Source organism: Planococcus citri, chromosome 4 (assembly GCF_950023065.1).
Source record: "Planococcus citri chromosome 4, ihPlaCitr1.1, whole genome shotgun sequence".
In the NCBI taxonomy this organism is placed as follows: domain Eukaryota; kingdom Metazoa; phylum Arthropoda; class Insecta; order Hemiptera; family Pseudococcidae; genus Planococcus; species Planococcus citri.
In genome coordinates, this window is record NC_088680.1 from 15,605,648 (window position 1) to 15,633,124 (window position 27,477).

The 27,477-nt window shown below is 34.7% G+C and overlaps 1 protein-coding gene across 2 annotated transcripts in view; it reads right to left on the reverse strand.

Annotated features, from left to right (window-relative positions):
* Window positions 1-467: 467 nt before the first annotated feature.
* The window catches only part of LOC135842507 (uncharacterized), a 109,495-nt gene continuing 82,485 nt past the window's right edge, over window positions 468-27,477 (reverse strand). For both annotated transcript variants that reach the window (XM_065359999.1, XM_065359998.1), the window contains 3 exons: window positions 8,845-8,953; window positions 1,490-1,515; window positions 468-1,279 (listed from right to left, as the gene is read on the reverse strand). In XM_065359999.1, coding sequence (XP_065216071.1) covers window positions 771-1,279; window positions 1,490-1,515; window positions 8,845-8,953 — 644 coding nt within the window. In that variant the 3' untranslated portion in view covers window positions 468-770. The remainder of the gene's footprint in view (window positions 1,280-1,489; window positions 1,516-8,844; window positions 8,954-27,477) is intronic.

Below are 27,477 nucleotides of genomic sequence, written 5' to 3' on the forward strand. Positions count from 1 at the left end.
CCGGAGAAAATTCTTCCTTGAAAATGGGATTATTTAGAAAAAATTTCCTTTTTTAAAAAATAAATAATATATTTATTGCTTTTACTGTTAAAAAAAATCTAAAGCGTAGTATTGATCATAGAAATTTTAACTGAAGCAGAAACAAAAAAATGTTCACAAGTTCATTTTTTTTAATTAATTTTTTTTCAAGGGGGGGGGGCTGCCAACTTTTTTGCAGACAGGGAGTGATTTTTTTAAATTATTTATTTCTGTTTCTAACCTAAAAATGTTATTTACATACAAGTTCATTGATTTTTAAAACCTTAGATCAAAAACTTGGATCTATGAAAAATAGAGAATTATTTTCACACTCGAAGTAAAAACTTTGGTAGTGTGGGAGGAGTAAAATACGTACCTACTATACAAAATAAGATACACCATAGTAAACCTGCAAAGAGCAACAATACCGACTGGAATAAAAACTCCCCTTTAAAACGAATCATTTTTAAATATTCTCATGTACAAAAAAAAATACAAGGATCATTTTTACACACAAAAAAAAATAATAAAATAATAAAAATTCATTGGTAACTGTACAAACAACTAATTAAAAATACTACCACTTTACATCACTCTTAAGGCGTCTTAAAAGCTAAATAATCTACTAACAAAACGGTTCACAAAGACAAAATAATAAAGGACGAAAACGGGAGCAAAAAAGTTGTGGGTGGGGGGACTTGGGACAAGGACACAATACTAAAATAAAATACACAACAAAAATATGGCATTTTTTAAATATAATTAGAATGTACGGTAGCATCTTCGATAAAATGCCTCTGAGGCTGTCTTCTAATCGGCGGCCTTAGGTTTTCGGAATTCCACACAACTGTGGTCTGTCCGACCATTTCGTACGTGCCTTGGGCCGATATATCCGAATAGTAGGCGCTGCTAGGAGCCGACGATACGGGCTCGTTATCGGTTTCGATCATATATCCGCTATTTTGATAGGCTGGCGAAGGTATACGATCTAATTCGGTGTACACAGCCTCGTTAATAGACGTATACGCTTCCTCCATGGTATAGTGATTGGTAGCTGGGGCGGATTTCACACTGGTGGTTAACTGGACCGGGGTGGTTTTTCGGGCACGGTTTAGCATCAGCCAAGGCTGCCGGATTTTAGGCGTACCGGATCCGGTGTATTGTTCGTCGACGTCTTTGTTGTTCTGTAGGCTAATTCCGTTATTTGCGACGGTCACTCGGGGCCTGTCGTATCTTCTTCTACCCAAACAGAAAAATGTTCCTGAAACAAATTAATAGATATTATTATTAATCGCGAATCGGCGTCTAATTTATTATCATCTCTCGTTCGCGTATTATGTACTAATACACAGCTTTTCTACGCAGAGTGCAGTGCAGACCATCAAACAGGCTATTAATAACAGAGCGTCGGGGTCGGGGTGGTGGTCGCCGCCTCGGCAGAAAAACTTTGTATTTTTTACCGAATACTTACTGTGAGATCCAGCTGGGTTGAACCGGCTGCAACACAAAACAAACAATCTTCCATTAATAATCGAACTATACTCTGTTCGCCATACATAGGTAAATAAAAAATACTATATCGGAATTACATGCATTATTAAAACCATGGTACTGCAGTACATTACATATAAGAGCTATTATAATATTACATATAGGTATAGAGAGGTACCTTAGGTCGTACTATGTATGTAGTATAAACCAGCGACACGCATTATATAGAGTGTGTGTGTGTGTATCTCTTACCAATTCCAATATACACTATGAAGGTATTGAGAACGTACGTAGGTATAGGTAAGGTATAAGATACTGTACCTTACGTATATTAAGTATTATACACATCGAACGTTTGTGATCATTAAAAACCGCTGCTAGCCATTATTTTGACAAGTACATGTTGTTTAGTCGGCTCGTTCTCTCTTTCTATCATCGCTCGACGTTTCTCTCTCTCTCTTTCACCATTCCATAAATAATATTACATACACTGTTTTCATTGCTCCGGAGACTCCATAAGTTTAGGTACATACTGTAGCTGAGATGCTGGTGTACTGTATACGAGTATACTATGTCGAATCAGGCATTTTATTATGGCTCGCGCGACCGTCCGCGTAATTACTTTCATCGGTACATAGTTATAAAGCAGCTATATGGTCGTAATTACCTTGTATTAAGCGAGTAGTATGAGTCATATATTTATCAACGAAGTGTTCCTAACAAGTGAAGGAAGGTGGGAGGGAGAAAGGAAGGGGTAAAAATGTGTTTCTGGTGGTTCTTCTCACTGACGCTCTTTTTGTGCAATATTTTTGAGCATCTTTAATTTATTTCATCGTCTTAAATTGGCAGCATTGCAATAGAAAACAGATGAAGGGGATAAGTAAGTGCAGCTGTTGCGTGAGGATGAAGATCAAGAAAAATTCCTACTCCGAGGCTTTCGGATAATTTTTTTGAGTCCAATTTCATTAGAAATTTATGATGAAAAGGTTTTCCTCGAAGAAGGGCCTCCAGAAGGATAGGCCCTTTTTCAACCGAACTGACTTTTCGTACTCAAATTTCATTAGAAATTGATGATGAAAAGTTTTTCCTTGAATAAGGACCTCCAGACGAATATGCCCGTTTTCCACAGAACAGACTTTTCGTACTCAAATTTCATTAGAGAGATGAAAACTTTTTCCTCGAATAAGGACCTCCAGACGGATAGGCCCTTGGTCCACAGAACTGACTTTTCGTACTCAAATTTCATTAGAAATTGGTGATGAAAAATTTTTCCTCGAATAAGGACTTCCGTACGGATAGGCCCTTATTCCACAGAACTGACTTTTCGTACTCAAATTTCATTAAAAATTGATGATGAAAAGTTTTTCCTCGAATAAGGGCCTCCAGATGGATAGGCCCTTTTCCAACGGAACTGACTTTACGTACTCGAACCTCAAATTTAGGATTTTTTTCGGAGCTACACAACGCAAACTGAAATTTTTTGATATTTATTTTAAAGGACCCCCCTCACCCCTCGAAAAAATTAATGCAAATTTTTTATAAGAAAGAGAAGGAAATGGTGGAATCATAATTTTGATAATTTAGGATTCGTATACAGGGATCTACTGACACCGTAGTATAGATTTTTCTAAAGAAGGGAGTCTAAAATTTGCTACCATGAAATTGAATTTTTTGGGGATAAAAGTCAAAAATTTTCACTTGAAATTGTTTTTCATCAGTATGAAAACGAAGATGAAAATAATAGTACCTACACTATTTTTTACAAAACGTCAGTTTAATATTTTGCACTCGCAAATTTCAGATTTCTGGCCAATAAAATTATAGCAATTCAGAGGTGTCTATTTGAATCCAGAAACGAGACTTTGACAATTATAGCAAAGAGGTAAGGCTTTTTTTGGCAATTTCTGGCAACAAAGCAAGACTTTTCAGCAATTTTTGAAAAAAAGTTAAACATTTGAAATTTGTTGCAAACAATAAGCAACAATGTTTACCCAATTAGTTTCAACAAGAAACATTGCCTTTTAACGAGCTTCTAACAGAAACCAAGAATTTTTTCCATTTCCAACAGACAGCATGAATTTATTTGACTATTTTAGCCAAATGCAAGGATTCGTAACAGTAACGCTAAAAAAGCAGTGTAACCAGTTCGGAAAGAATATAAAAATGAAAATCAATTCTGTTGATATATATATACAAGTTATCATCATCATCGAGTCGTATAACCGCTCGTGGTGGTATCGCGTACAAATCAACGCGTACCCTTATGCCGAATTGGGTATTTGGGCTAACATCCTTTATGTTGGTGTTGCCTCTATCGCGTTGATGACGTATCTCATGGGAATTTATTTTTGAGCTTCCACTAGTAGTTTCCCGTTGCTTACTAGTGACATCTACACAAGCACCTTGGAGCTAGCCGGGTAGTTTAGAGACCCTGAGCTCCTCAGTGTTGACCTCTATAGACGCTCGAACCAGTTTCAGCTTTTTGATTCTGCTAACAGATGGCGTGCATTATCTGTTAGCTCGGCTAATAACTGGTAGTCCCCCAGTACTTGGCGTGTAATGTTGATAATTGCACGAAAGATTTTTAATTACACGCACAAGCTTGCCTCTGTAGCTGGGTTTGAACCCGGTACCTCGTGAACGGAGGTCCGCGGCTCTACCTACTACGCCACCGAGGGACTTATACAAGTTATACTATATATATAATCAACAGTAGGACCTTTTTCAAGCACTTCGCGACTTCTGAGGGGTGGGGGGGGGGTAAAAGGTTCAATCAATAGTCAAAATTTCATAATTATGCTAAAGGACTTTTTTGTGAATTTTTCTAGACCAAATTTGGACTCAAAATTTTACCAAATTGGCCAACAAAGCTGAAATTTGACATAATTAATTATACTACTCGTAGATATATTTTGGACCCATTGAATCGATTGGAAACGGTTTCGAACTATTTTCAACAGCTCTGGAGCAGTGGAGCCTCAAGTAGGGCGATTTCTGGAAAACAGGAGTGTCCAAAATGTCGCTGGAAGCTCCAGAACAGCTTAAAACCACCTCTAGTCGACTGAGCATGTTGAATTTTAGCTTTCCAACTTCATTTGGTAAAATTTTGTGAAAATTTCAATTTTTTGAAAATTTTCTGAAGGTTTTAGAACTGCTTAAAACAGTATCCAATCGATTTGGCGGTTCGAAACTGAAGGGTAAATCAAATTTCAGCTTTCTAGACAATTTGGTAAAATTTCAATTTTTTTACATTTCTGGCCCCATGACTTTTGAAAAAATTTACTTACAAAGGTTTGCATTTTTGGCTCGATTTTTAAAAATTCAAAAATTTCAAGTTTGACTTAAAAATGTAGAAAAATGTAAGACTTTGGAAATTTCCAATCAATTTGACAAGTTGAAAATAGGTTACCAACATATCAAATTTCAGGTTTCTAGTCACCTTGGTAAATTTCTGATTGTTTTTACTTTTTTGGCCTTTTAATTTTCAAAAATTCACAAAACATAAGATTCTGTAATATACCACCAAATTCTAGTCTTATTTCCAGGGATTTCGTAATGTTGTGGAATAGTCTGGTCTCCAGTATTTCGCAACATTACGAAATGTTGGTTACCTACCTTTAAATAGGAACCAAATCACCCCTGTTCTTTTACTGATATATGAACACCTGCCCCAAACCCTCTGGATGAGCCTACATTGTCTAAATCCAGCTTTTAGCAAAATTTCATTCAAACTAAATGTTAAATAATTGACTTTTACGAGGCAATAAAATTACTTAGAAGTTAATTTCGAAGGGGGAAACAAGCGGAGCTATTTATTCCTACTGGCACACGAACAATTATTTCTGATCAAAAATAATAAACTCAAAAAGCAGTAAAATCTTATAATAAAGAGATACTTCCGTAAATTTTTTAATGTTTAGCAGATGATCGTGATTTTCTAAAGTAAAATTAATGTCTAACGGAAAAATTTGAAAAGAGACTCATAAAAGTCAACAACCCCTTTAAACTGAATGAAAATTATGTTTAAAATCTCTTGTCTTGTGGGCCATTTTCAATAGCTATTGGAACCCATTAATTGACTATTGAAAATGACCCAAAAGACAAGATGGTCATCCAGGTGCCCAAAGTCTCCCTCTTATTTGTATTGTCTAATTTTGCCAATTTTTATATAAATACAAGTAAAGGAGGGACTTTTGGTCAGTTCATTTTCGGATTTTCAAGAGTTCATTTTCAAATTTTCAAGTGTGTACTAATTCTTGTTAAAGCACAGTTCATTTTCCGAAATTTCGTGTGTGTTTATTTCTCTTATTTTCTCAAAGTTATTTTTATCAATATTTTAAAGTACTATTTTAAAATACTTCGCGAATCAGTCTGATTTTGAATTTCATCTATTTTATCATTTTTTAACTTGAATTTCATCTTATTTTCATTTTAATTTAATTTAATCTCGAATTCGTGAATTTATTGTGAGTCATTTGGAGCAACAGAGCAAATTGTCCAACTGTAAGTTTTTAATTATATTTTTCTTTACTTAATTTATTTTAGTATTTTCCTCTGAATTTTCTTGGAATAATTTTATTTTAAATTCTTATAATTTTTATAATTTAATAATTTTTATTTAAATATTTTCGTAAATTATTAATTGTATGATTTTATGATTTTTGCTTTTTTTGTATAATACACCAAAATTTTAAATTTATAAAACTCTTGAGTTGTTTTTTTTATTAGGGAATATAACAATTCTGATCTTATTCTGTATTTTTGACCCAACTTCCATTACCTATCAAAAAATTCACAAAAATTAAAGTTTGATTAAAAAATGGAAAAAAATAAGACTTTTTGGAAATTTTGACAAAAACGCAGAAAAAAGCAGGATTTTTTCTGAAGGCTCTAGAACTGCTCGAAATCGTTCGAAATCGTTTCCAATCAATTCGACAGGTTGAAAATATCGAATTTCCCCTACATTTTTCTACATTTTTGGTCCTTTGGATTTTCAAAAATTCACAAAAGTAAAATTTTGATTTTTTGCATTTTTGACCTAAATTTGATATCTACTTATTCTAAAATTCACAAAAATCCAAGTTTATTTAAAAATTTCTTAAGTTTGATTTAAAAAATGAAAAAAAACGAGACTTTAGGGAAATTTTGACAAAAACGCGAGAAAAAATGAGGATTTATACTGAAGGCTCCAGAACTGACCGAAATGGTTCGAAATAGTTTCCAACCAGTTCGACAGGTCAAAAACATCAAATTTCCGCCTTCTAGTCGATTTGATAAAATTTTGATTTTTCTACATTATAGGTCCTTTTGATTTTCAAAAATTCACAAAGGTAAAATTTATATTCTCTTGCATTTTTGGCCCAAATTTGATTTTCAAAAATTCACAAAAATCGGAGTTTGATTAAAAAATTAGAAAAAAAGCAAGCCATTTTAAAAATTTTGACAAAAAACTAGAAAAAAGTATAGGATTTTCAGCGCAAAATTTCATACTCCAATTTTCAGAAAAAAGAGGCTCAAAGTTTCTTGAAAGAAAATGTTTCCCAAATGCAAAAATATTTTCATATCTTTCTTTTAAACTAAAAGAAAAAAATGAAACAAAAAAAAGAAAAAAGAGAAGAAATGGAAAATTTCAAAAATTGAAACAAAAAATAGAAAAAAGAGAACCTTTTTTGATAATTTTGGCAAAAACAAAACTAGACAAAAGCAGAATCTTAATCCCTCACGACCTTTTCAGAATTTCTGCAAGACCTTATCACAGTGTTCCTGAGATCCCCTCTATCCCCCCTCCCCAAAAAATGTTGTCTCAGCATTTTGTAAGTTTTTCACAGGGCCATAAAATTACCAGACATGCTAAATGCAAAAGCAACGTTTTGATCATTCAATCATTTATTTTGCTCATTTTCTCATAAAAGAATGAAAACCTAAAGAAAAAGTTCTCAAAACAAATTCAGTTCCGCAAGCAAAAAATTGAGAGTTCGGAGCCTAAAATTTTTCAAAGTGGTCCAAAAATTGCATAAATTGATGAAAAAAACAAACGATCAGGTTATCAGTCCATGAAAAACACATTTTTGGTAACGTCTGAATTACACAATCACATTCTGGAGGCTCAGTTTTGAGATAAGTAAACATTTATTAAGACTTTATAAGGGCATAATTTTTCAAAAAAAAAAAAAAAAATTCAAAAAAATCCCAAAATGTACAACTGAACGAAATTCTTTTTGGATCGTAATTCATATTTCCAACAATCAAAAGCGTTTTGAAAGCTTCTTTCCACATGAAAGAAAAAATAGTGTTTTTTTTAGGGCTTCGATTTTTTCAAAAAATACTCCATATTTCGAAACGTGCAACTGGTCATGATACAGGTCCCATTCCGGAGATTATTTTTCTAGGTCGTATTTCAACTATCAGGTAAGTACACGTATTTCAAAGACTCTTTCGACATAAATGAGGAAAAAGTGTAGGTAAATATTTTTCGAGTTTAATTTTTTCAAAAAAAAAATATATATAATCCTAAAATCTAAAAATATGAGATTGGGCAACTCAACTCCGGAAAATTTCCTTCATCATCGTGTTTTTAAGACTAATTTATTTCACATAAGCAAAAACATAGACTTTTCCCCACTTTTTTTCAAATTTGGGTCGCCAATAAACTGGACTGTAATTCAAACGTGACTAAAATATTGCGGGTTCTCGGGATCAACATAAATGGCCATTCGATTTTTTCATCAGTTAATTGAAATTTTTGGGAGATTTTCATGCAATTTTGTAAACTTGAAAAAATTGTCAGATTCTTAATTTTTTATTTGGTGGTTAATTTTAATGTGGGGAGGAGTAAGGAGGTATTAAGATATCAGTTCAAAGATAACCACAAGATTTAAAAAATTTTCCATTTACAGAAAAACTTGTATTTTTTTTTTTTTTTAAATAGGAAAACATTGGAAATGAGTGAAAAATTTGGAGAAAAACTTCATTTTTAGAGGAGGGGATAACTAAAATTATAATTCTAGTTGATAAATTAAATTCAAAGTTGGCTACGTTCACTTTTGTGTACCTTCAGGAAACTATCGATTTGTCAGCTCTCGAGTTTGTTCCAAAACAACCTTTTGACACTCTTCAAATCATTTTCAAATATTTTCATTAAAATTTGGTGACAATCATTTACATCAAATTTGCTTTACATTTAAAATTGACCCAATTTTTTTGTCATCGATAAAAAGTTACAACTGAATTGCAGCTCAATTGAACGTACATACCTCCTCATTGAATGCGTGTCCCTGATTTACCATTAAATTATCTATATTTCTATAAACTCGATCTGATCTGAGCTCATCTTACCTTTTACAATTTAATAATACAATCATAATCACAGCTCCTAGTAAAGCGGACAGTATAGACACAATGGTAAGCGTTACCACCAAATTATGAGGAAATGTGAGTCCGGTATCTGAAACACATAAATAAACACCACATTTATCATACACCATTTATACTACCTATGTAAGTACAAATACAAAACTAACGTAATACCAAAATACATGCATCGTAATAAGTCTCGAAAAAAAGAAGAAAAAAATCTCCAGAAAACCAGAACGTACACAAACAAGACGATTGTGCTCTAGAGAGTGAGAGAGAGAAGGGATGGGAAAAAGAAACCCAAAGATAGAAAGAGAAAGAGAGAGAAAAAAAATACATCATACATAAAACATCTCAATATCATTGCTCATTGGTGCTATAGGTAGGTATAGTTATATCTTTTACCTACACATGTACATTTATACAAGCACGTATATTACAATCGACATAATTTATTACGAACGCGTTATTAGTAACGAAAACTAAATTAACCGCAGGCACGAAAATGTCGATGCTTTTTTTTCTCTTCTCCATGTATATAGTACCTTATTTCTCTTTCTCTCTGTTTCCAGCTCCAGCTCGAGCTCGATCGCACATAGCATCTCACCTTCTCCTCTCCCATCTATCTATCCTTTCACACAACAATTATTATTACAACAAGTACCCAGAAAAATATTCACGTTGCAGACGGCAATGGTCAGTTTATCACTATAAAGAACACGACGCAAGATAGATTAAAACTGATATTAAAATTAATAACCTGTCAAAAAGCGCGCGCCTCGTACTCGTAATAACTAAATTAACTTTTCAAACAGTTTTTTCTTCACCCTCCACTTCTTCTTTCTTTTCTACATACGTATACGCAAGTGTATTTTCATTTTCTAATTTTTTTTTCTTTCATTTCCTAAGAATCTCTTCTCTTACTCGTATATTTCCCTTCATGCTTTTGTTTTTCGACGCGATGATCGTCTCTTGATCTTTGCTTTCTACAGGCCCTATTCAGTGTGTTCGTTTATTGTATGTAGTTAAGACATTCGCAAAAGGGGGCGTTCGAATATGTTACGCGTCCCTCCAGGGTGCAGACTTTCTTCCAAGTTCTCCAGCACACGAGCCGCCATATTGTGGCCTGTCACACCTCTGCGCATATACAAATGTTCGAGTACACACATCGCGGCGGCGATTAATTTACGACGAGTATTTTTCATTAACTCGTTCGATTGTCTACGCCAAAATACATATACATAGGTTTGATATTCGTATATAAATAATTAACAGATCGAGCAGCCGACACATCGCACCGCACTGCGAACTCGAATTTCAATTTATTTATTAAAATAATACCTAATATATAGGACCACGAACGAACGGACGTCCATTACAACTTATAGTATGTAGAACCGACCGACGAATATCTCTTCCAATTTATTAAGTCCTAATTTAAATTAGTCTAGTCGTCGGGGTAATTGGTAGCCGCCGGATACGGATCTGGATTAGTTTGAAAAAAAAACAACAAGAAAACTGGCCCGACTCTGAAGAAGAAAAAAAAGGTCGTAACCTGAGTTGTAAACATTATTCGACCATCGCCGATATACCTATGTTCCTAAACCTATACATATATGGGAGCATTCGAATACACAAATATTCGCCGAAAAAAATAAGTTATACATAAACATAGGAAATACTGACTGGTATCTGCTTATTTTTACGGACCGTTATCTGCCTACCGCGTATCGTTCTCCAAATGTTAACACCCTCTTTTCATACGAGCATTATTATTATTATAAATGCTGAGATCTGTAGCCAAACCGCTAATTTGTGATTTAACGCTGTGGTTTTCACTTGACAGCTATATCGTCTTTATTAAGTGATGGTTAAGCAACACCCTCCCCTCCCCTCCCTTACTATCAAACTAGCTTCCTGGGCATAATTTTCTTCCACTTTTAAGTGACTTGATTATGTACAGGGTGTCCACTCATTTCTGGAAATTATTTTCCCTGACTTTTCCAGGGTTTTCAGATCAATTTCTCTAATTTTCCAGATTCTTGAAAAATGAATTACACATGCGATCAGGAGGGAGCGGATTGAACACCATGAGCTTCAAATATCGGTAATAGATCTACAGTTGTGCCCCTTTTTTTTTCAAGCATGACTGTGTGCTCAATAGAGTGGCCCTCATTTAAACTTGGTGAGAAAATTTTTTTTGGGTTATTAGTGGAAAATACAGTATCTTTAATGTGCTGACCTCATTACTCAATCAATGGTATTGACATTTAAAAAGGGAGGCACTGTGTTATTTTTATTTGAATCCCTTCAACATTTTTCATTGGAACTTGAAACGAATGATGAACTGAACAGAATTCTGAGAATATTTAACTGAACTGAACTGAAATGAATGCTGAACTAAATACTGAACTGAAATTTTATTTTATTTTATTTCAATACTGAAATTTTATTTCATTTCATTTTATGTTTTTATTACAGTGGAGTCTCGATAACTCAAACTCCGTTAACTCGAAAACTCCGATAACTCAAAGCAAAGTCTGTTTCCCTTCAACTCTCCATATGACTCAATGTAAAATTCACTTCTTTAACTCAAAGTAAAAAGTCCAAAAACTCTGGTAACTCGAAGTAAAATTTTTGAAAAAGACAAGAAAAAACCTCTGTAAGTCAAATGTTGCCAACGTTTTGCCTCAATAACTCGAATTTCTAGTTGAAAACACTTGTAAATTCGGATCTCATTGATACAAAACTCTTTCACATTCACATATCGGTTATCTTCAATGGTACCTATTGGCCATTGTGCATTCTCATTCCATACTTTAATCTTTTTGACCAGGTATAATACGTGTTTCCATTTCATTCTAGTAAAAAAGAACACTCATCTAATTCAAAACTTTGTTAACTCGAAATATACCAAAATTAACCTCTATAACTCGAACTCCGATAACTCGAAAACACCGATAACTCGAAGTCAACTCCTTCTCCCTTCAGCTTCGAGTTATCGAGACTCCACTGTAATTCACTTTTTTCTTACATCCAGTCTCTCTGTCTTTCCATCCTTCCTGTCATTACATCTTTCCATCTTTCCATCTTACCGTCTTTTTGTCTTTTTGTCTTTTTGTCTTTTTGTCTTTTTGTCTTTTTGTCTTTTTGTCTTTTTGTCTTTTCGTCTTTTCGTCTTTTCGTCTTTTCGTCTTTTCGTCTTTTCGTCTTTTCGTCTTTTCGTCTTTTCGTCTTTTCGTCTTTTCGTCTTTTCGTCTTTTCGTCTTTTCGTCTTTTCGTCTTTTCGTCTTTTCGTCTTTTCGTCTTTTCGTCTTTTCGTCTTTTCGTCTTTTCGTCTTTTCGTCTTTTCGTCTTTTCGTCTTTTCGTCTTTTCGTCTTTTCGTCTTTTCGTCTTTCTTTTCGTCTTTCTGTCTTTTTTTCGTCTTTTCGTCTTTCTGTCTTTTTTTTGTCTTTTTGTCTTTCTGTCTTTTTTTCGTCTTTTCGTCTTTTCGTGTTTTTGTATTTTTGTACTTTGGTGACCTCAAAAAAATACCATTTGAATTTTGATATCCCATGACTTTTTGATAATTTTTTGAAATTGTGGCCCCCCTGCTAGGGCTTAGAGGGACATTGGAGAGTGGGATCCAAGAAATAAGTTCATGTTCGTACTCAGCGACCCCAAAACCATACCATTCGATATATCACTCGATTTTTCACAATTTTTCAAAATTTTAACCCCTTTTTTGGGGCACAAAGGGGTTTTGAGGAGTTGGATCCAGAAAATAAGTTCGTATTCGTATTCAACGACCTCAGAAACATACTATTCGATACATCGCATGTCCAGATTCGTTTTTCAAACGTATGATTCAGTTGTGTGTTACTTGAAAAATCAAGCACCCCCCCCCCACTCACCCCAAGGAGGGTTGAAGACCAATCAATGGTGGTGTAATTAGTAGTTGGGTGAGCAGACTTTGTAAAAAAAAATTGAGCGAAAACGAATGAATTTATTGAACTGACCTTTTTTGAAACACCTACTCTTTCCACCCCTTTTTTAGACACCCCTCTTAAGGGATGGGTATTGAGCGTAGTATCAAATTGTCGAGAATTTGAAGGGGAACATTTTTAGTCATGGTAGTTTTTTTCGTAAACCTAATATTTTCGGAGTAAATTGCAAAAAACGTGAATCAGAACCGGTTTTATCTCCCTAAAAAAATTAGCTCCAGAAATTTCCAAAAAGTATCACTTTTCAGCATAATTATAATTTCCCAAATGTTCTGCTTTTTGCTAAAATCGTCGAAGGTTTGCTTTTTGCCAAAAATTATTTAATAATTCTTGCTTTGCAACAAAGTTATTAAAAATTTTCGTTTTTTTTCGAAAAATTCTGAAAAGTTTCACTATTTTCTAAAAGTTGTCCAAAAGTCTTGCTTTTTGGTGGGTTGGCCAAAATTGTTGGTTTTGTTTTTTTTTTGCTAGAAACAGCTGACATTTTCACGTTGTTGCCCAGAATAGATCAATTATTAGTCTCGTTTTTTCACCTAAATGTTTTAAAGTTCAACTTTTTAAAAACATTTCCATTTTCAATGTTCAATCCTTTTTGTTTTTTTTTGCCTGAATTGATATGTTTTGCAATTAACTCGTGTTTTGTTACTTTTTCGAGCTTTTTTGTTTACTTACTGAAGTTGTTTGAGAGATCTGGTCAAAACCGGTTCATGTTGGAATTAGAATTGTCCAAATTCAAAAATGCCATCACTAAATCGAAAACTTTTCATGAAATAGACTGAACTGTTTGCAACCGGTTTACAGTGATTTTAAACCTGTAAAAATCCGAATTTTATTCAAAAACTATTTTCCTGTACTTTTTAGAGTGCAAATCACAATTTCAAGCTTTAAAAACTTTTTTGATTATTAAAGGTGAAACCAGTTGCAATCGATTTTTAACGGATCAAGATTTGAGTACATTCGAATATTTTATTACAAAATCCCATTTGTGTATTCCAATTTCTGTCGTGCAAACTAAATTTTTTTTCAATTTCAGAACTGGTTGGGAAAAGTAACCGGTTGCAACTGGTTCAAAATTACAAATTTGAAACCTGTTCAGATTCTGAATTGTAATTCAAAACCACATTTATTCGTACAATATTTTCAACCAGAACCTGCAAGCAGCATTTTTCTAGATTTCAGAATTTTCAAGTAATAGAGTTGAACCGGTTTCAAACAATTTAGTGATGGTTCAAAACCAGTCACACGTTCAAAAATTGTATTGGAAATAACATTTACTCCCATTTTTTTGTCTCAAAGACGCAATTTTTTACAATTTTTGAACTTTTTTGCAGAATAAGAACCGGTTGCAACTGGTTTATATGTAGTAATGGAACTTGTGCTTTGGGAAAATGATTTTAAAAATTCATTTATTCCAATTTTAGACTCCAGTTGTATTGATTTTCAATTTTGATAAATAAACGAAACCGGTTCTAACCGGTTTCAAATCTGTTTCAATACTCTAATTGAGCAAACATTTAAACCTTTTTGTGCATTTGCACTAGTTTTATTAATTTTTGACACAGAAGATGAATGGCATTCCACCACAAATATTGATAACCGGTTGAAACCGGTTCCAAGCTGTTGATCTTTCAGATTTTTCACAAATGAGCATATTTTTTCATAGAAAAAAACAAAAATTAATCGAGCTGAATGACAAATCATCAATTTTTTGTACGATACAAAAATCAGTCAAGCTGAGGTCAGTTTGATGAGTGCTTCCAATTGGTTGAAACCGGTTTCTCATGCTTTTCGTGTTCTAGAATTTGAAAATTTTCATTCAAAAGTCCCATTACCACTTTAACTAATTAAGAAAACGTAAATTTCCATAACTTTGATCATTTCAAACCAGTTCCAACCAGTTATACGTAAACCATTCAGAAACCAAAAAAACATGAAAAATATTGTACAACTACTCGTTTCTTCGACAAATAATACTCGGCATCGATTCGAAGCAAATTTACGACAACGATGTGACGTCTCTCAGCTGTAAGTATTGAAACGAGGTGGGATGAAATTTACAACATAATTAAACCGGTATCCAGCAATTGACACGAAATCAAATTACATTATAATCGCGCGGCTACGATCCTATCCAATGCAAATAAAATTACCTGGTGGCATGTTTCTAGCCTGCGAGGGGTAACAGCTCAAAAAGAAGCTAAGATTATCGTACGACGTACCAGAGTATAGAAAAAGGCTATTTTATTATCCTTTAATAATAGCTTTCACGGCGCGATGATAGGTGCAAATAAGATACCCTTGTCAAACAGCAGGGGTTGGCTAGATTGGAGGAGTTATGGGTCGTATGTAGGTACAAGTCCGAGTTTAATTTTCACTTCTACGAGTATTCGAAACACCAACACGATCATTGCTCTCTCCTCTCACCCCTGCACCTTCCAGCCACTCGAAACACTCGCGAACTAGATTTATTAATTAAGTTGTTCGTAGGTATTGCTGCCAAGGTACGTAATACTCACATTATATGAGAGTATCTCAAAGCGGAGGATTTTTTGCAGTCTCCTTGGCGGGATACTTGTTGCATATACATGTCTCCATCTCTATACCCGTGCCACTTCTGCAGTATCACATCGAGAGAGAGTGAGGTAATACACTACCTTATACCTTTTGAATCGAAGGGGTAAAATAGTACCTACTCGTATATGGTGAAACTATGCATACAAAACAGGCTATACAAAGCGTTTAATTGGATCGGTAGCGCGGCGGTGCGGTTTTTATTGGCCAATGCTTTGTGTTAGAGAATTATTAACTCGCTGCTGGAAGTAACCAGCGTCAATTTATGTACAAGCATAACGTTAATGAAATGAGAAATTATATCCTTATAGTATGTTGTATGTTTCTGTTATGTACCCTTTTTTTTTTTTTCAAATATCATTATAATTTACACGGTGATATTTTTTTTTTCTAATGGAAGCCGCCGCCGCCTTCGTAATTTTTATACAATAGAATACGAGAATGAAAAACGAATCCGAGTAAATATTTGGCTATAATTATTATTATACGCGTGTTTTATTATTATTGTTATTGCTAAAACACGTTTACAACCAATTGAGAATATTTAAAAGAAGAAATTAGCGTACATTTGAATGGCGATGTATATCTTATTTAGGTACCTACTTAATGTATTATTCGTCACCTGTTCGAAAATAATGTTTTGGGAACCGGATTTTGAGCGAAATTAATCCCGTGCGGAGACGATGTTGATTTAGGATCGCAGAGTGTGTGGTTTTTTAAACCGTTAATTCGAAAATAACAAGCTTTGTTTATTTTGAGAAATATCTTGGTTTCACGTATACAGTTTTGCAACCGGTTTGAAATAATTTGAAAACCATACTGTTGGATAAATTGAGCTAAATGGCTGAGATTTACTTGGTTAAAATTTTTGAAATTGAATTGAAAAATCGCCAAAAATTTAATAAAACAGATGCAATGCATTAAAAAGTTTAAATGGTGGCTCAATCAGAGCTTTGAAACAGATTCGAAACCGGTTAGAACCAGTTTCATTGATTTATCGGAATTGAAAATTGATATAACTGGAGTCTAAAATTGGAATGCATGAATTTTTTTTAAATCATTTTTCCAAATCACAAGTTTCCTTAGGACATATAAACCAGTTGCAACCGGTTGGAACTGGTTTCGTTTATTCATCAAAATTGAAAATTGATACAACTTGAGTCCTAAATTAGAATAAATGAATTTTTAAAATCATTTTTCCAAATCACAAGTTTCATTAGGACATATGAACCAGTTGGAACCGGTTGAAACCAGTTTCGTTTATTTATCAAAATTGAAAATTGATACAACTTGAGTCTAAAATTGGAATACATGAATTTTTAAAAATCATTTTTCCAAATCACAAGTTTCATTAGGACACATAATCCAGTTGCAACCGGTTGGAACCAGTTTCATTTATTCATCAAAATTGAAAATTGATACAACTTGAGTCTAAAATTGGAATAAATCAATTTTTAAAATCATTTTTCCAAAGAACAAACTTCATTAATACATATAAACCAGTTGCAACCGGTTCTTTTTTTGCAAAAAGTTCAAAAATTGTGAAAAATTGGTCTTTGAGACAAAAAAGTGGGAATAAATGTTGTTTCCAAAACAATTTTTGATCGTGGACTGGTTTTAAACCATCAATAATTTGTTTGAAACCGGTTCAACTTGATTACTTGAAAATTCTGAAACCTGGAAAATTGCTGCTTGCAGGTTGAAGATATTGTACGAATGGATGTGGTTTGCAGTTCAGAATTTTAATTGGTTTCAATTATGTAATTATAAACCAGTTGCAACCAGTTACTTTTCCCAACTAGTTCTGAAATTTAAAAAATTTTAGTTTGCACGTCAGAAATTGGAATACTTGAATGCGATTTTGTAATAAAATATTTGAATGCACTCAAGTCTTGATCCGGTAAACATCAATTGCAACCGGTTTCACCTTTAATAATCAATGAAGTTTTTGAAGCTTGAAATTGTGATTTGCACTCTAAAAAGTACAGGAAAATTGTTTTTGAATAAAATTCAGATTTTTACAGGTTTAAAATCATTGTAAACCGGTTGCAAACAGTCCAGCCTGTTTCCTGAAAAGTTTTTGATTTAGTGGAGGCATTTCTGAATTTGGACAATTTCAATTCCATCATGAACCGGTTTTGACCAGATCTCTTCATAGTTCACATGTTCAGGGATCGTACTCATTTTTTTCAAAACACAAATAACTTCAGTGAACAAAAAAGCTCGAAAAAGTAACAAAACACTTGTTAATTCCAAAACATATCAATTCAGGCAAAAAAACAAAAAGGATTGGACATTAAAAATGAAAATGTTTTGGTTTTTAATCTTGAAAAATTGAACTTTGAAACATTTAGGTGAAAAAACTAGACTAATAATTGATCTATTTTGGGCAACAACGTAACAATTCCTGCAATTTCTGGCAAAAAAAAAACAACAACTTCAATTTATAACAATCTACCAAAAAAGCAAGGCTTTTGGACAAATTTTGAAAAAAATGAGACTTTTTTGGATTTTTTTGCAAAAAAACGACAATTTTCAATAATTTTGTTACAAAGCGAGAATTTTAAATAATTGTTGACAATTTTAGCAAAAAGCAGGACATTTAGGAAATAATTGTCTGAAAAGAGACACTTTTTGATAATTTCTGGCAAAAAAAGCGAGATTTTTGGACAGTTTTTGTAAAAAAAAAAAGGTGAGTTTTAATCAAAAAGCAAAAAATTGACAATTTCAGCAAAAGTCAGCAGTTTTTGGGAATGAGATATTGACAAAAAAATTTCGTGATTTTGCAATTTTTTTTTTTTGGAAAAGCGAGACTTTTTTGGCAGTTTTTAGGCAAAAATGGGGGTCAAGTCTCCTCTTCAAGAAAAATTTTAAATCATAATTTTTTCAAAGTTATTAGGTATATCTGGATTTTTTCCAAGACGTTCTTAAAGGTCAGACAAAAGACTAGAAACTCTGATATGATTATTGTAATGTGAGAAATTGGTCATTTTTTTCAGAGTTTATCGTGAAATCGTGATTTTTTTGTAATCATGTTTTTAAAAGTCGGACAAAATTTGAGTCTCAAATAAAATGAAACCGGTTGAAACCAGTTTTCAATTTGAGGTTTCTTAAAATATTGTTCAGAAACAATGCGACGTTTCAAATATGTATTCAAGTACAAGAAATTTTTAGTGAAATTCACCTCGAGGTCGTTTTTTAAAACAAGAAACCAGTTTTAAACCGGTTTCAAAAAATTAATTAACGAACTTGGAGCATTGAGTGAATTGCAAAATTGATGAAAATAGGGAGAAAATAGCAAATTTCTAATGCTAGCTTCATCGATACTCAGTAACCTAGCAAAAAACCAGTTCAAAATAATTCCCAAAGAAAACACTGCAATTTTGTACCCGTAGTTAAGTACATTTTTCGAAACCGGTTGCTTTTTCATATTTTGCTCTTGTAAATCATTTCATGATGCGAAATTTTGAGTACCCAAGATTCTATTTTTTTATATCATTATTTCTGGTGGTTGTAGTGTTCTTCAACTGTTGATTTATTTTCTAAACCTGTTGCAACCGATTTGATAAATTCGTTTGGCGTCCAATCCGGCTTGAATTCGATAGGACATTATTGACAACAGTTTGATTCAATATCCTACAAGGGGTCGACCTCGATGATTAAAGACTAAGGAATTTTGAAATTTTTTGAGAAAATGTCATATTTTGGCTAAAAAATTGTAACTATAGCTGTATAGGTTTAATCTTGTTCGTAACGTACATACGTACGTATAGGTATTTTATTCGAATTGTACTCGCTAGTACTAGATAAATTATCATTTATTCTCCCCCCCCTCCTCCTCGAAGTTGTTATATTTTATCTTGTTACCACGTAACTTTGTTACTTTGTACATATTTTTTCTACGTTAATAATAAAAATACAGTCCACTAGGAAGCATGTACGATTTCGTGTTTTATTTCGTCGTACCATAATTAACATTGGTCCTGATCGGGCCGGATATTTTTATCCGGCGCTGTGCGCGATAATTCGTGATGGTTTTCGCATTTTTTTCGCGTTTTTTCGCGGATGATGTATTTTTTTTTGATATATGATGTACTTGTTTAGTTTTAAAAGTACCTAGTTCGTTTAAAGGTGATGATTTTCGTGTTCGTAAAGGAAATAAAAGTACTGAAAGTTTGTATTCGAATGTATTTCGTTTGGTAAAGTAATTCGTTTCAAGGTACACTCTTGTTTTAAAGTGTTCGTTTCTCATTCGTGAGGTAAAGGTAATTCATCATGGGTACAGAAGGTGAAGAATATGATAATTTGGAACGTAAAAAACGTCGTCTAATTCATTCTATGACCTCCGATAAAGCAACCATCGTTTCGTTGCTAGAACAAACAGTGTCCAATGATGTTATCAACTTAATCGCTGCCAATTTAGACACATGGGCTCGTTGTCTCGATGAACTAGAGCAAGTTGATGAAGGTTTGATGCAGTATATTGACTACTCTAAGACAGGTGCTTTAAAGGAAGAAGAAAAGCTCTCCGCAGATTATGCTTCGTTTCGTAAGGAATTAACAATGTATACTGGTAAATTTAAAACGGTAAAAGATACTCTGCTCCCCCCTCCATCGCCGGCAGGTCGTGGTAGGCAATCCATGATGAACTCGTCGTTTTTCGAAGCTCATTTGATCAATCCGCTAATTAAATTGCAAGATATCCCAGTACCCAAATTCGATGGGACCATGGAAAAATTTCTGGATTGGTTTGCCGAATTCGAAAATGTAGTTGAGAAAAATGAAGGTCTGGATGACTTTCAAAAGCTGTATTTGTTACGAAGATGTTTTGTTGGTAAAGCTGAAAGGTGTTTGATCGATTTTGGAACGAAAGGGGAGTATTATCGACCTGCTTTAGACTATATTCAACGAAAGTTCAATAATAGACGTCGTATTATAGCTGAGCACTTCCATCAGTTGTATCACTTACCAGTAATGAAAGCTGCCAATATGAGAGATACACTCGATGATGTGCAACGAATTCTCCGAGGCTTGAAAGTCTGTGGAATTCAAACTCAGGCGTTTTCTCCATTCATAACCTACCTTGTATCGTTGAAACTTCCGGATAAGCTGAGAATCGAATGGGAAAGCTCTCAACGCGACTTTTCCTGTTATCCAGAGTTTGAAACAATGTATTCGTTTTTAATCGACAAATGTTTTGCTTACGAGACTGCTCCCAATCGTGATAAGGATTCGTCAAGTGAATCTAAGCCTGCTGCTGGTTCACCTACCAAGGCCAAAAATCCAACTACAAAATCGTCGTCGGTTCCGGAGAAAAAATTGTTTGCTGGTGTTAAAAATCAAACACCAAAATCGCCGAATGTGTCAGCACCCCTCCCCCCTCCCTGTGTTGGATGCGGTGATTGTCATTACTTGGATACCTGTAAGTTGTTTATGAACAAATCTGTTAATGAACGTTTTGAATTTGTGAAAAGTAATCGCTTATGCCTGAAATGTTTTAAAAGTAATCATACTGTTTCGAATTGTAAACGTTTTAATTGTCGTTTGTGTAATGGTCATCATCATTACTTACTTCATCGCGAAGTAATAATAGGTAGCAATGGACAAGCCTCTGGTACTTCTGCTAATTCCAGTGGTGGCCAAAATTCTCAAGGTAGTGGTCAAAGTGGTAATTCGAATGGTACAGGAGGTAGTAATTCTAGTTCTGGTTCAGGTCAACCTCACTCTAGTTTATGTTCGTTGGCTAATAACAAGTCCGTTTTTCTGTCAACTGCAGTGGTAAAAGTTCAAGGGTCAGCTGGTACTGAGCTTGGTAGGATCCTATTCGATCAAGGTTCTGAAGTCACTGTTGTGACAAGGGAATTTTGCCAACGGGCTAAACTTCAAATTTTACCAAGTAAATATCCCTCGTCGTTGATTGGATTGAATGAAACTCCAGTACCATTGAATGGTTGTGTGAAGTTCGTTTTGAAGTCTCGTTTTTCGAGTGATTCTATTGCTATTGAGGCTGAGGTAATTTCGAAGATACCTTACTTTGTGAATCGTAATAGTTTTACAAAAACTGTGTCAAATATTTCGTTGAATTTGGCAGAAAGTTTGGAACTGCCCTATTATGATGTTGATATTATGTTAGGTTCGGAGTATGTGGAATTCGTTTTTCGTGAAAATCGGATATTTTATGAGAATTTATGTTTACGTGACTCGATTTTCGGATATGTTCTTTCAGGTTCAAGTAGGGTTTCATCGTTTATGACACAACAATTTTGTGGTTTGTCAAATGTGCAGCTTTCTGAGCAATTTAGTCGTTTTTTTGATCATGTTGTGGAGCCTGAGAACAATCAGAAAGAAGCTGTGTATGAACACAAGTTGTTCAATGATCATTTTGAAAGTACTTATCAAATTGATAAGGAGACAAATAGGTTTCTAATTCGATTACCTGTCAAAGATTCGATTAATGTTCTGAATGGATCATTTGGAAAAGTTTGTACAATGTTGTATAATTCGGAAAAGCGAAGAAAGCCTTTTCATCACGAAATTTATTGTAAAGTTTTTCAAGAGTATGAAAATCTTGGTCATATGACCAAATTGAAAGGTTCGCCAAATTTTGATGCCTATTTCATACCTCATCATCTCGTTTTTAAGGAGAAAGACCCTGATTCGTCTCACATTGTTTTCAATGCCTCGTTTAATGATAATTCTGGAACTAGTTTGAATAGCCATTTGTTAGAAGGTCCGGTTCTCCAACCTGATTTATTCACCCATGTTGTTCGTTTTCGGAACTATCCAGTAGCATTTAGTGCTGACATTTTTCGGATGTATAGGTCTATTTTGGCGAATCCAGTTGATCGAAAATATCAACACATTTTGTTTAGGTACGATTACAATCAGCCAGTTGAAGAATGCGAGTTGAACACTCTCGTTAATGGTGTTGGTCCAGCTTCTTCTATTGCGACCAAATGTCTCGATAAAGTTGGTGAATTCGTTGAAAAGTATGATAAAATTGCTGCTGGTGTAATTCGTAAGCATTTTTATATGGATAATGGTATGACTGGTGCAAATTCGGTGAAAGAAGCTATTTCGATTCAGAAAACGATTCATTCTGCTTTGGGAAAGTATGGCTTCAATTTGTGTAAATATCAAAGTAATTCTGAGGAATTTTTGTCGTTGTTGGATACTAAGTTGATTGAGAAATTGAAAACTCGCATCCTGGGTGGTGTCGAGAATGAATTCGTATATTTATTGGGTCTAGTTTGGACACCTGGATCGGATAAATTGAGTGTTGTTGTTCCAAAGGAAAACGTACCAGAAAAGGTAACGAAACGTGTAATGTTATCCTTGACCTCGAAGTTGTATGATATTTTGGGTATATTGAGTCCTGTGTCGATTAGAGCCAAGATTTTATTGCAAGAGTTGTGGCGTGAAGGTCGTAATTGGGATGAAGAAGTGTCTTCGGAGTTGAAGTTGGAATTTACAAATTATGTGTTAGACCTCGCCAAGTTGGCAAATTTTTCGATTGATCGTTGTTATTTTTCTAGTATATTTGAAACGAGAGATTTGATTGGTTTTTGTGATGCAAGTACAAAGGCCTATTGTGCTGTGGTTTATGTGCGATCTTTTGATAGTAAAGGTAATATTTCAGTTTCGTTTGTTTGCTCCAAGACAAGAATAGCTCCGAAGAAACCTGTTGATATTCATCGTCTAGAACTAATGGCTACTGAGCTATTAGCTAATTTAGCTGAGAAAATTTGCACAATTTTGAGGGTTACAGAAGTTCATTATTTTTCTGACTCTCAAGTTGCTCTGTGTTGGCTAAAAATAGATCCATCTAAATTGAAGTTATTTGTATCTAATCGTGTTTCGAAGGTTACGAAGTTGACAAAGGTTGATCGTTGGTATCATGTTGAAGGTGAGCAGAATCCTGCTGACCTGGGTACTAGAGGTTTATCTGCAAACACCTTTCTCTCGAATTCAATGTGGTATGAAGGTCCAAGCTGGTTAAAGGATAAGAATGTGTTTGATAAGTATGTTAGTAATGTACCTCCAATGTTGGACAACGTTCCTGAAATAAAGATTGAAAGGACAAGTTTGTTGGTTTTTTCCTACTTACCTGTTTCACACATTGTGGAAAAATATTATTCGTTGTATAAAATCCTTACGGTTATTGGATATTGGTTACGTTTTATGCGAATATTGAAAGGTCTTGTTGATCGTAAACGTAATGTAAATTTGGCTGTCGATAGTTCTCTAGATAAGAACAGGAAATTCTTATCGGTGGGTGAGAGAAAGCAAGCGATGTATACTATTATTCGATTTGTTCAGAAAGAAAAATTTGGTCTTGAATTGCAATGTTTGCGTAATAAAGTTGAATTTCCTCGTCAAAGTCGATTGAAATCTCTCAACGTCTTCCTAGATGACAATGGGTTAATGAGAGTAGGTGGTAGATTGGAAAATTCTAATTTATCGTATGATGTAAAATATCCGATCATTTTGCCATCAAATTGTAGATTCACAGAACGGTATGTGACGTTTGTGCATGAAAAGCATGCTCATGCACGTAGATCATTCTTGTACCATCACATGCGATCTCGTTTTTGGGTAATTGGAAATATTTTTGCTGTTTTTAAGAAAGTTTTTCGTTTTTGTGTGCCTTGTGGTAAAAGCAATGGTAAGCTTGGCCAACAATTTATGGGGAATCTCCCTAAAGAACGTGTGTCAGTTCAACGACCCTTTTCAGTGGTAGGTGTTGACCTCACTGGAGCAGTAACGATTAAATGTACAAATCATCGTACTTATAAAAATGTGAAAGTGTATCTGGTTTTCTTCGTTTGTTTCGCAATTCGTGCAGTGCACATTGAAATTGCTGAAGACTTGAGTACTGAAGCTTTTTTGAGTGTCCTTGAACGTTTTTCGGCTCGGAGAGGTTTGCCTAGAATTGTCTATAGCGATAATGCTACCAATTTTATTGGTACAAAAAATGTTTTGTTGAATGATCCTTCGATTAATCGATTTTTGGGTGAAAACGGTATTGATTGGCGTACGATTGCCCCTCATTCTCCACACCAAGGTGGTCTGTGGGAGAGTGCTGTTAAGGCTGGTAAATCTTACCTCATTCGATCTATTGGTAATCAGGTTTTGAACCTGTTCGAATTGTCTACGGTAGCAGCCAAAGTTGAGTCAATTTTGAACTCTAGGCCTTTGTGCTACCAACGCATTAATGAGTTCGTGTCTCCAATTTCGCCAGGCCATTTCTTAATTGGCACTGATTTTCTCGAAGTACCTTTGTCTGAAGATAGTTTAGGTAATGTAAAGTCTCGATATCGATTGTGGCGTCAGGTAGTTGATTCCTTTTGGGTCTCCTGGCGTCAAAACTATTTAAATGAGCTCCAAGTTCGCCATAAGTGGCAAAGTCAGGAGAAAAATCTCGAAGTCAATGATGTGGTTTTGGTCTCGGATAAAAATGTTCCAATTCTGAAGTGGCCTATGGCTATTGTCGAAGAAGTTTTCCCAGATTCTGCTGGTATGGTTCGTAATGTGGTCATTAGAATGGCCAATGGTTCAAAAAAGAAAACTTCTATTCAGAAGTTAGCCTATTTACCTGTGAATGTTGACTTAAATTAATTCGTAATTTTATTTCGCCTCGAAATTGACTTTTTACGTGTAAAATTGTCAAATTACGTTTTGCTTGATTATGTAAACTTATTATGGTATTTTTTTTCTCGATTGTGTCAACCTATTTGATGGTATTTTTTTTTCCTCTCGATTATGTAATGTTTTATTCAAATTTGGATGTTTTTCAAATTTGTACTCATTTATGTTTTATTTTTTTCATGTATTTGTAGTTATGTACATGCATTTTGTTTGTTTTTTTTTTTTGGCTTATTTTTAAGTTTAGCAGTTCTATTTTTTTTTTGATTTTTTGGAAAGTTAGTGACCTACCTTTCGGTGGGTGTATGTATAGGTTTAATCTTGTTCGTAACGTACATACGTACGTATAGGTATTTTATTCGAATTGTACTCGCTAGTACTAGATAAATTATCATTTATTCTCCCCCCCCTCCTCCTCGAAGTTGTTATATTTTATCTTGTTACCACGTAACTTTGTTACTTTGTACATATTTTTTCTACGTTAATAATAAAAATACAGTCCACTAGGAAGCATGTACGATTTCGTGTTTTATTTCGTCGTACCATAATTAACAATAGCTTTAAAAACTGTACTCAGTACAAGTTTTGGACCATCTCATGGGAGGAATTGTAAAACAGCTCTAGCACTTTCCCTTTCATCGATCTTTCAGTTTTCAACGCAGTCAATTTCAGACCACGAACCGGTTATCAAAAACTGACAACATATATTTTTTGACATCTCTCTCTATAAAATGTCAAATGCCAATATCAATGAGGAAAAAAATCCTGACAAATACAACTTTGGCAAAAAAAAAAAAATCAGTTCCTCTGTCTTTTAAAGACCCTCATCGACGACACCTTCAATTATTATTACGAGAGTACGTACACTACACGGACGCAACAACCGGTTAATTACAACATTACACAGACATGCTCAGTGGTATCCGGTACATGAGCATTTTACACGGCTCTTGAACACACGTTCGAATTACTGGCCGGGCAATTCGCCGCCGCGTACACCTTCTTTAATCCACTATGAGGATTTTTTTTCGCACACAAGGTGGACAATAGCATAAGTATACGACATTCCAAATAGCGATCGGCGGTCGGCGGCTTAGCATTGGCGTGTATTACCACCTGTAGCGCATATCGCTATGTGAAAATTCACGTTATCGGAATTCCGCCGATACATGTCTCTCTCCACAGAGTACACACTGTACAGATACAATCGCCTCGTATTCCTAAGTATACTTCGTACACAAAATTGATGCGAGTAAAATTTATCGACTGGTTCATTTCGTACATATATATACGCTAAATACACACAAGAAGAAGCAGCATAGCGTAGAAAACAAACAAACGAAACAAAACAACGATTACATCCAAAGACTAGGTATAGCCAAACAGGAGGATGCTGCGGAGAGAAGATTTTCGCAGATGAGCGAAAAAAAAATCACTCGCAGTCGCACACAAACACTATACGGAGTTTAAAAAGAAATCGATATTATCTAGAACGAATAAATCAACCAATACGTGAACGAACGTACGAATACCGAATGCAACTTCAAGTTGGCAAACTACTCGTATCTATGTGGCTGAAGATGCGGCGCGAGCTTTCAACGCCCGGTTTCCAACATATCGGCGCTACGATCGTTTCTTTTAATCTGGTCGTTTTAAATCTCTTCTTCGCCCGTTTTGCAGACTACAGCCACACAAATATAAGCGCTTCTTCGCGAGACCCGAGATAACGCCGAGAAGATGCACAGCGTCGTCGTCGTCGTCGTCTGCCATGCCATGGCTTTCCTTCTTTCTCGCGAGATGCGAAACTTGTCGTCTTCCTCGTCTTCTTAAGGGCAACGAGAGAAGAGCGCTTGTTTCGGATAAAAATCTATACGTAAACGACAAAGAATCTGTTGCTCGGCTCACCAAAGAGCTTTAATGCTGTATGGGCGACGAACAATAGGACCATTATTTTCACACGCCGCAATACCTGCTTGGCTCTTCTTCTCTATACAAGCTACTATACGTATTCGCGCATGCCTGCCTGGCCCCTCGCTCGCTCTCTCTCTCTATCGTGAACACACTTGGGTGACAAAGGTTCATACGTGTTTTCTGCCAGGTTGTAGTATGGAGCGAAGAGAGGAAAAAACACCTAGAAGTGAGAAAATTCCGCACCACTGCAAACATATTTGATCACACAAGGTACAGGCATCTTTGAATGCGAAGCAACCGATATTTAATGAGTTGAGTCACATCTGAGTAGTGACTCGTCGGCGAGAAATACTTCAAATTTGATAAAAATTCGTGGTACATATATCAATTTTCATGAATTTTTGAAACCGGTTCAAACCGGTTAACGAAGATGTTTCAGTTAAAAAAAACGTCAAAGGAAGAAATTTTCGATTTTGCAACAAAATCCTGTTTAATTGTAAATAT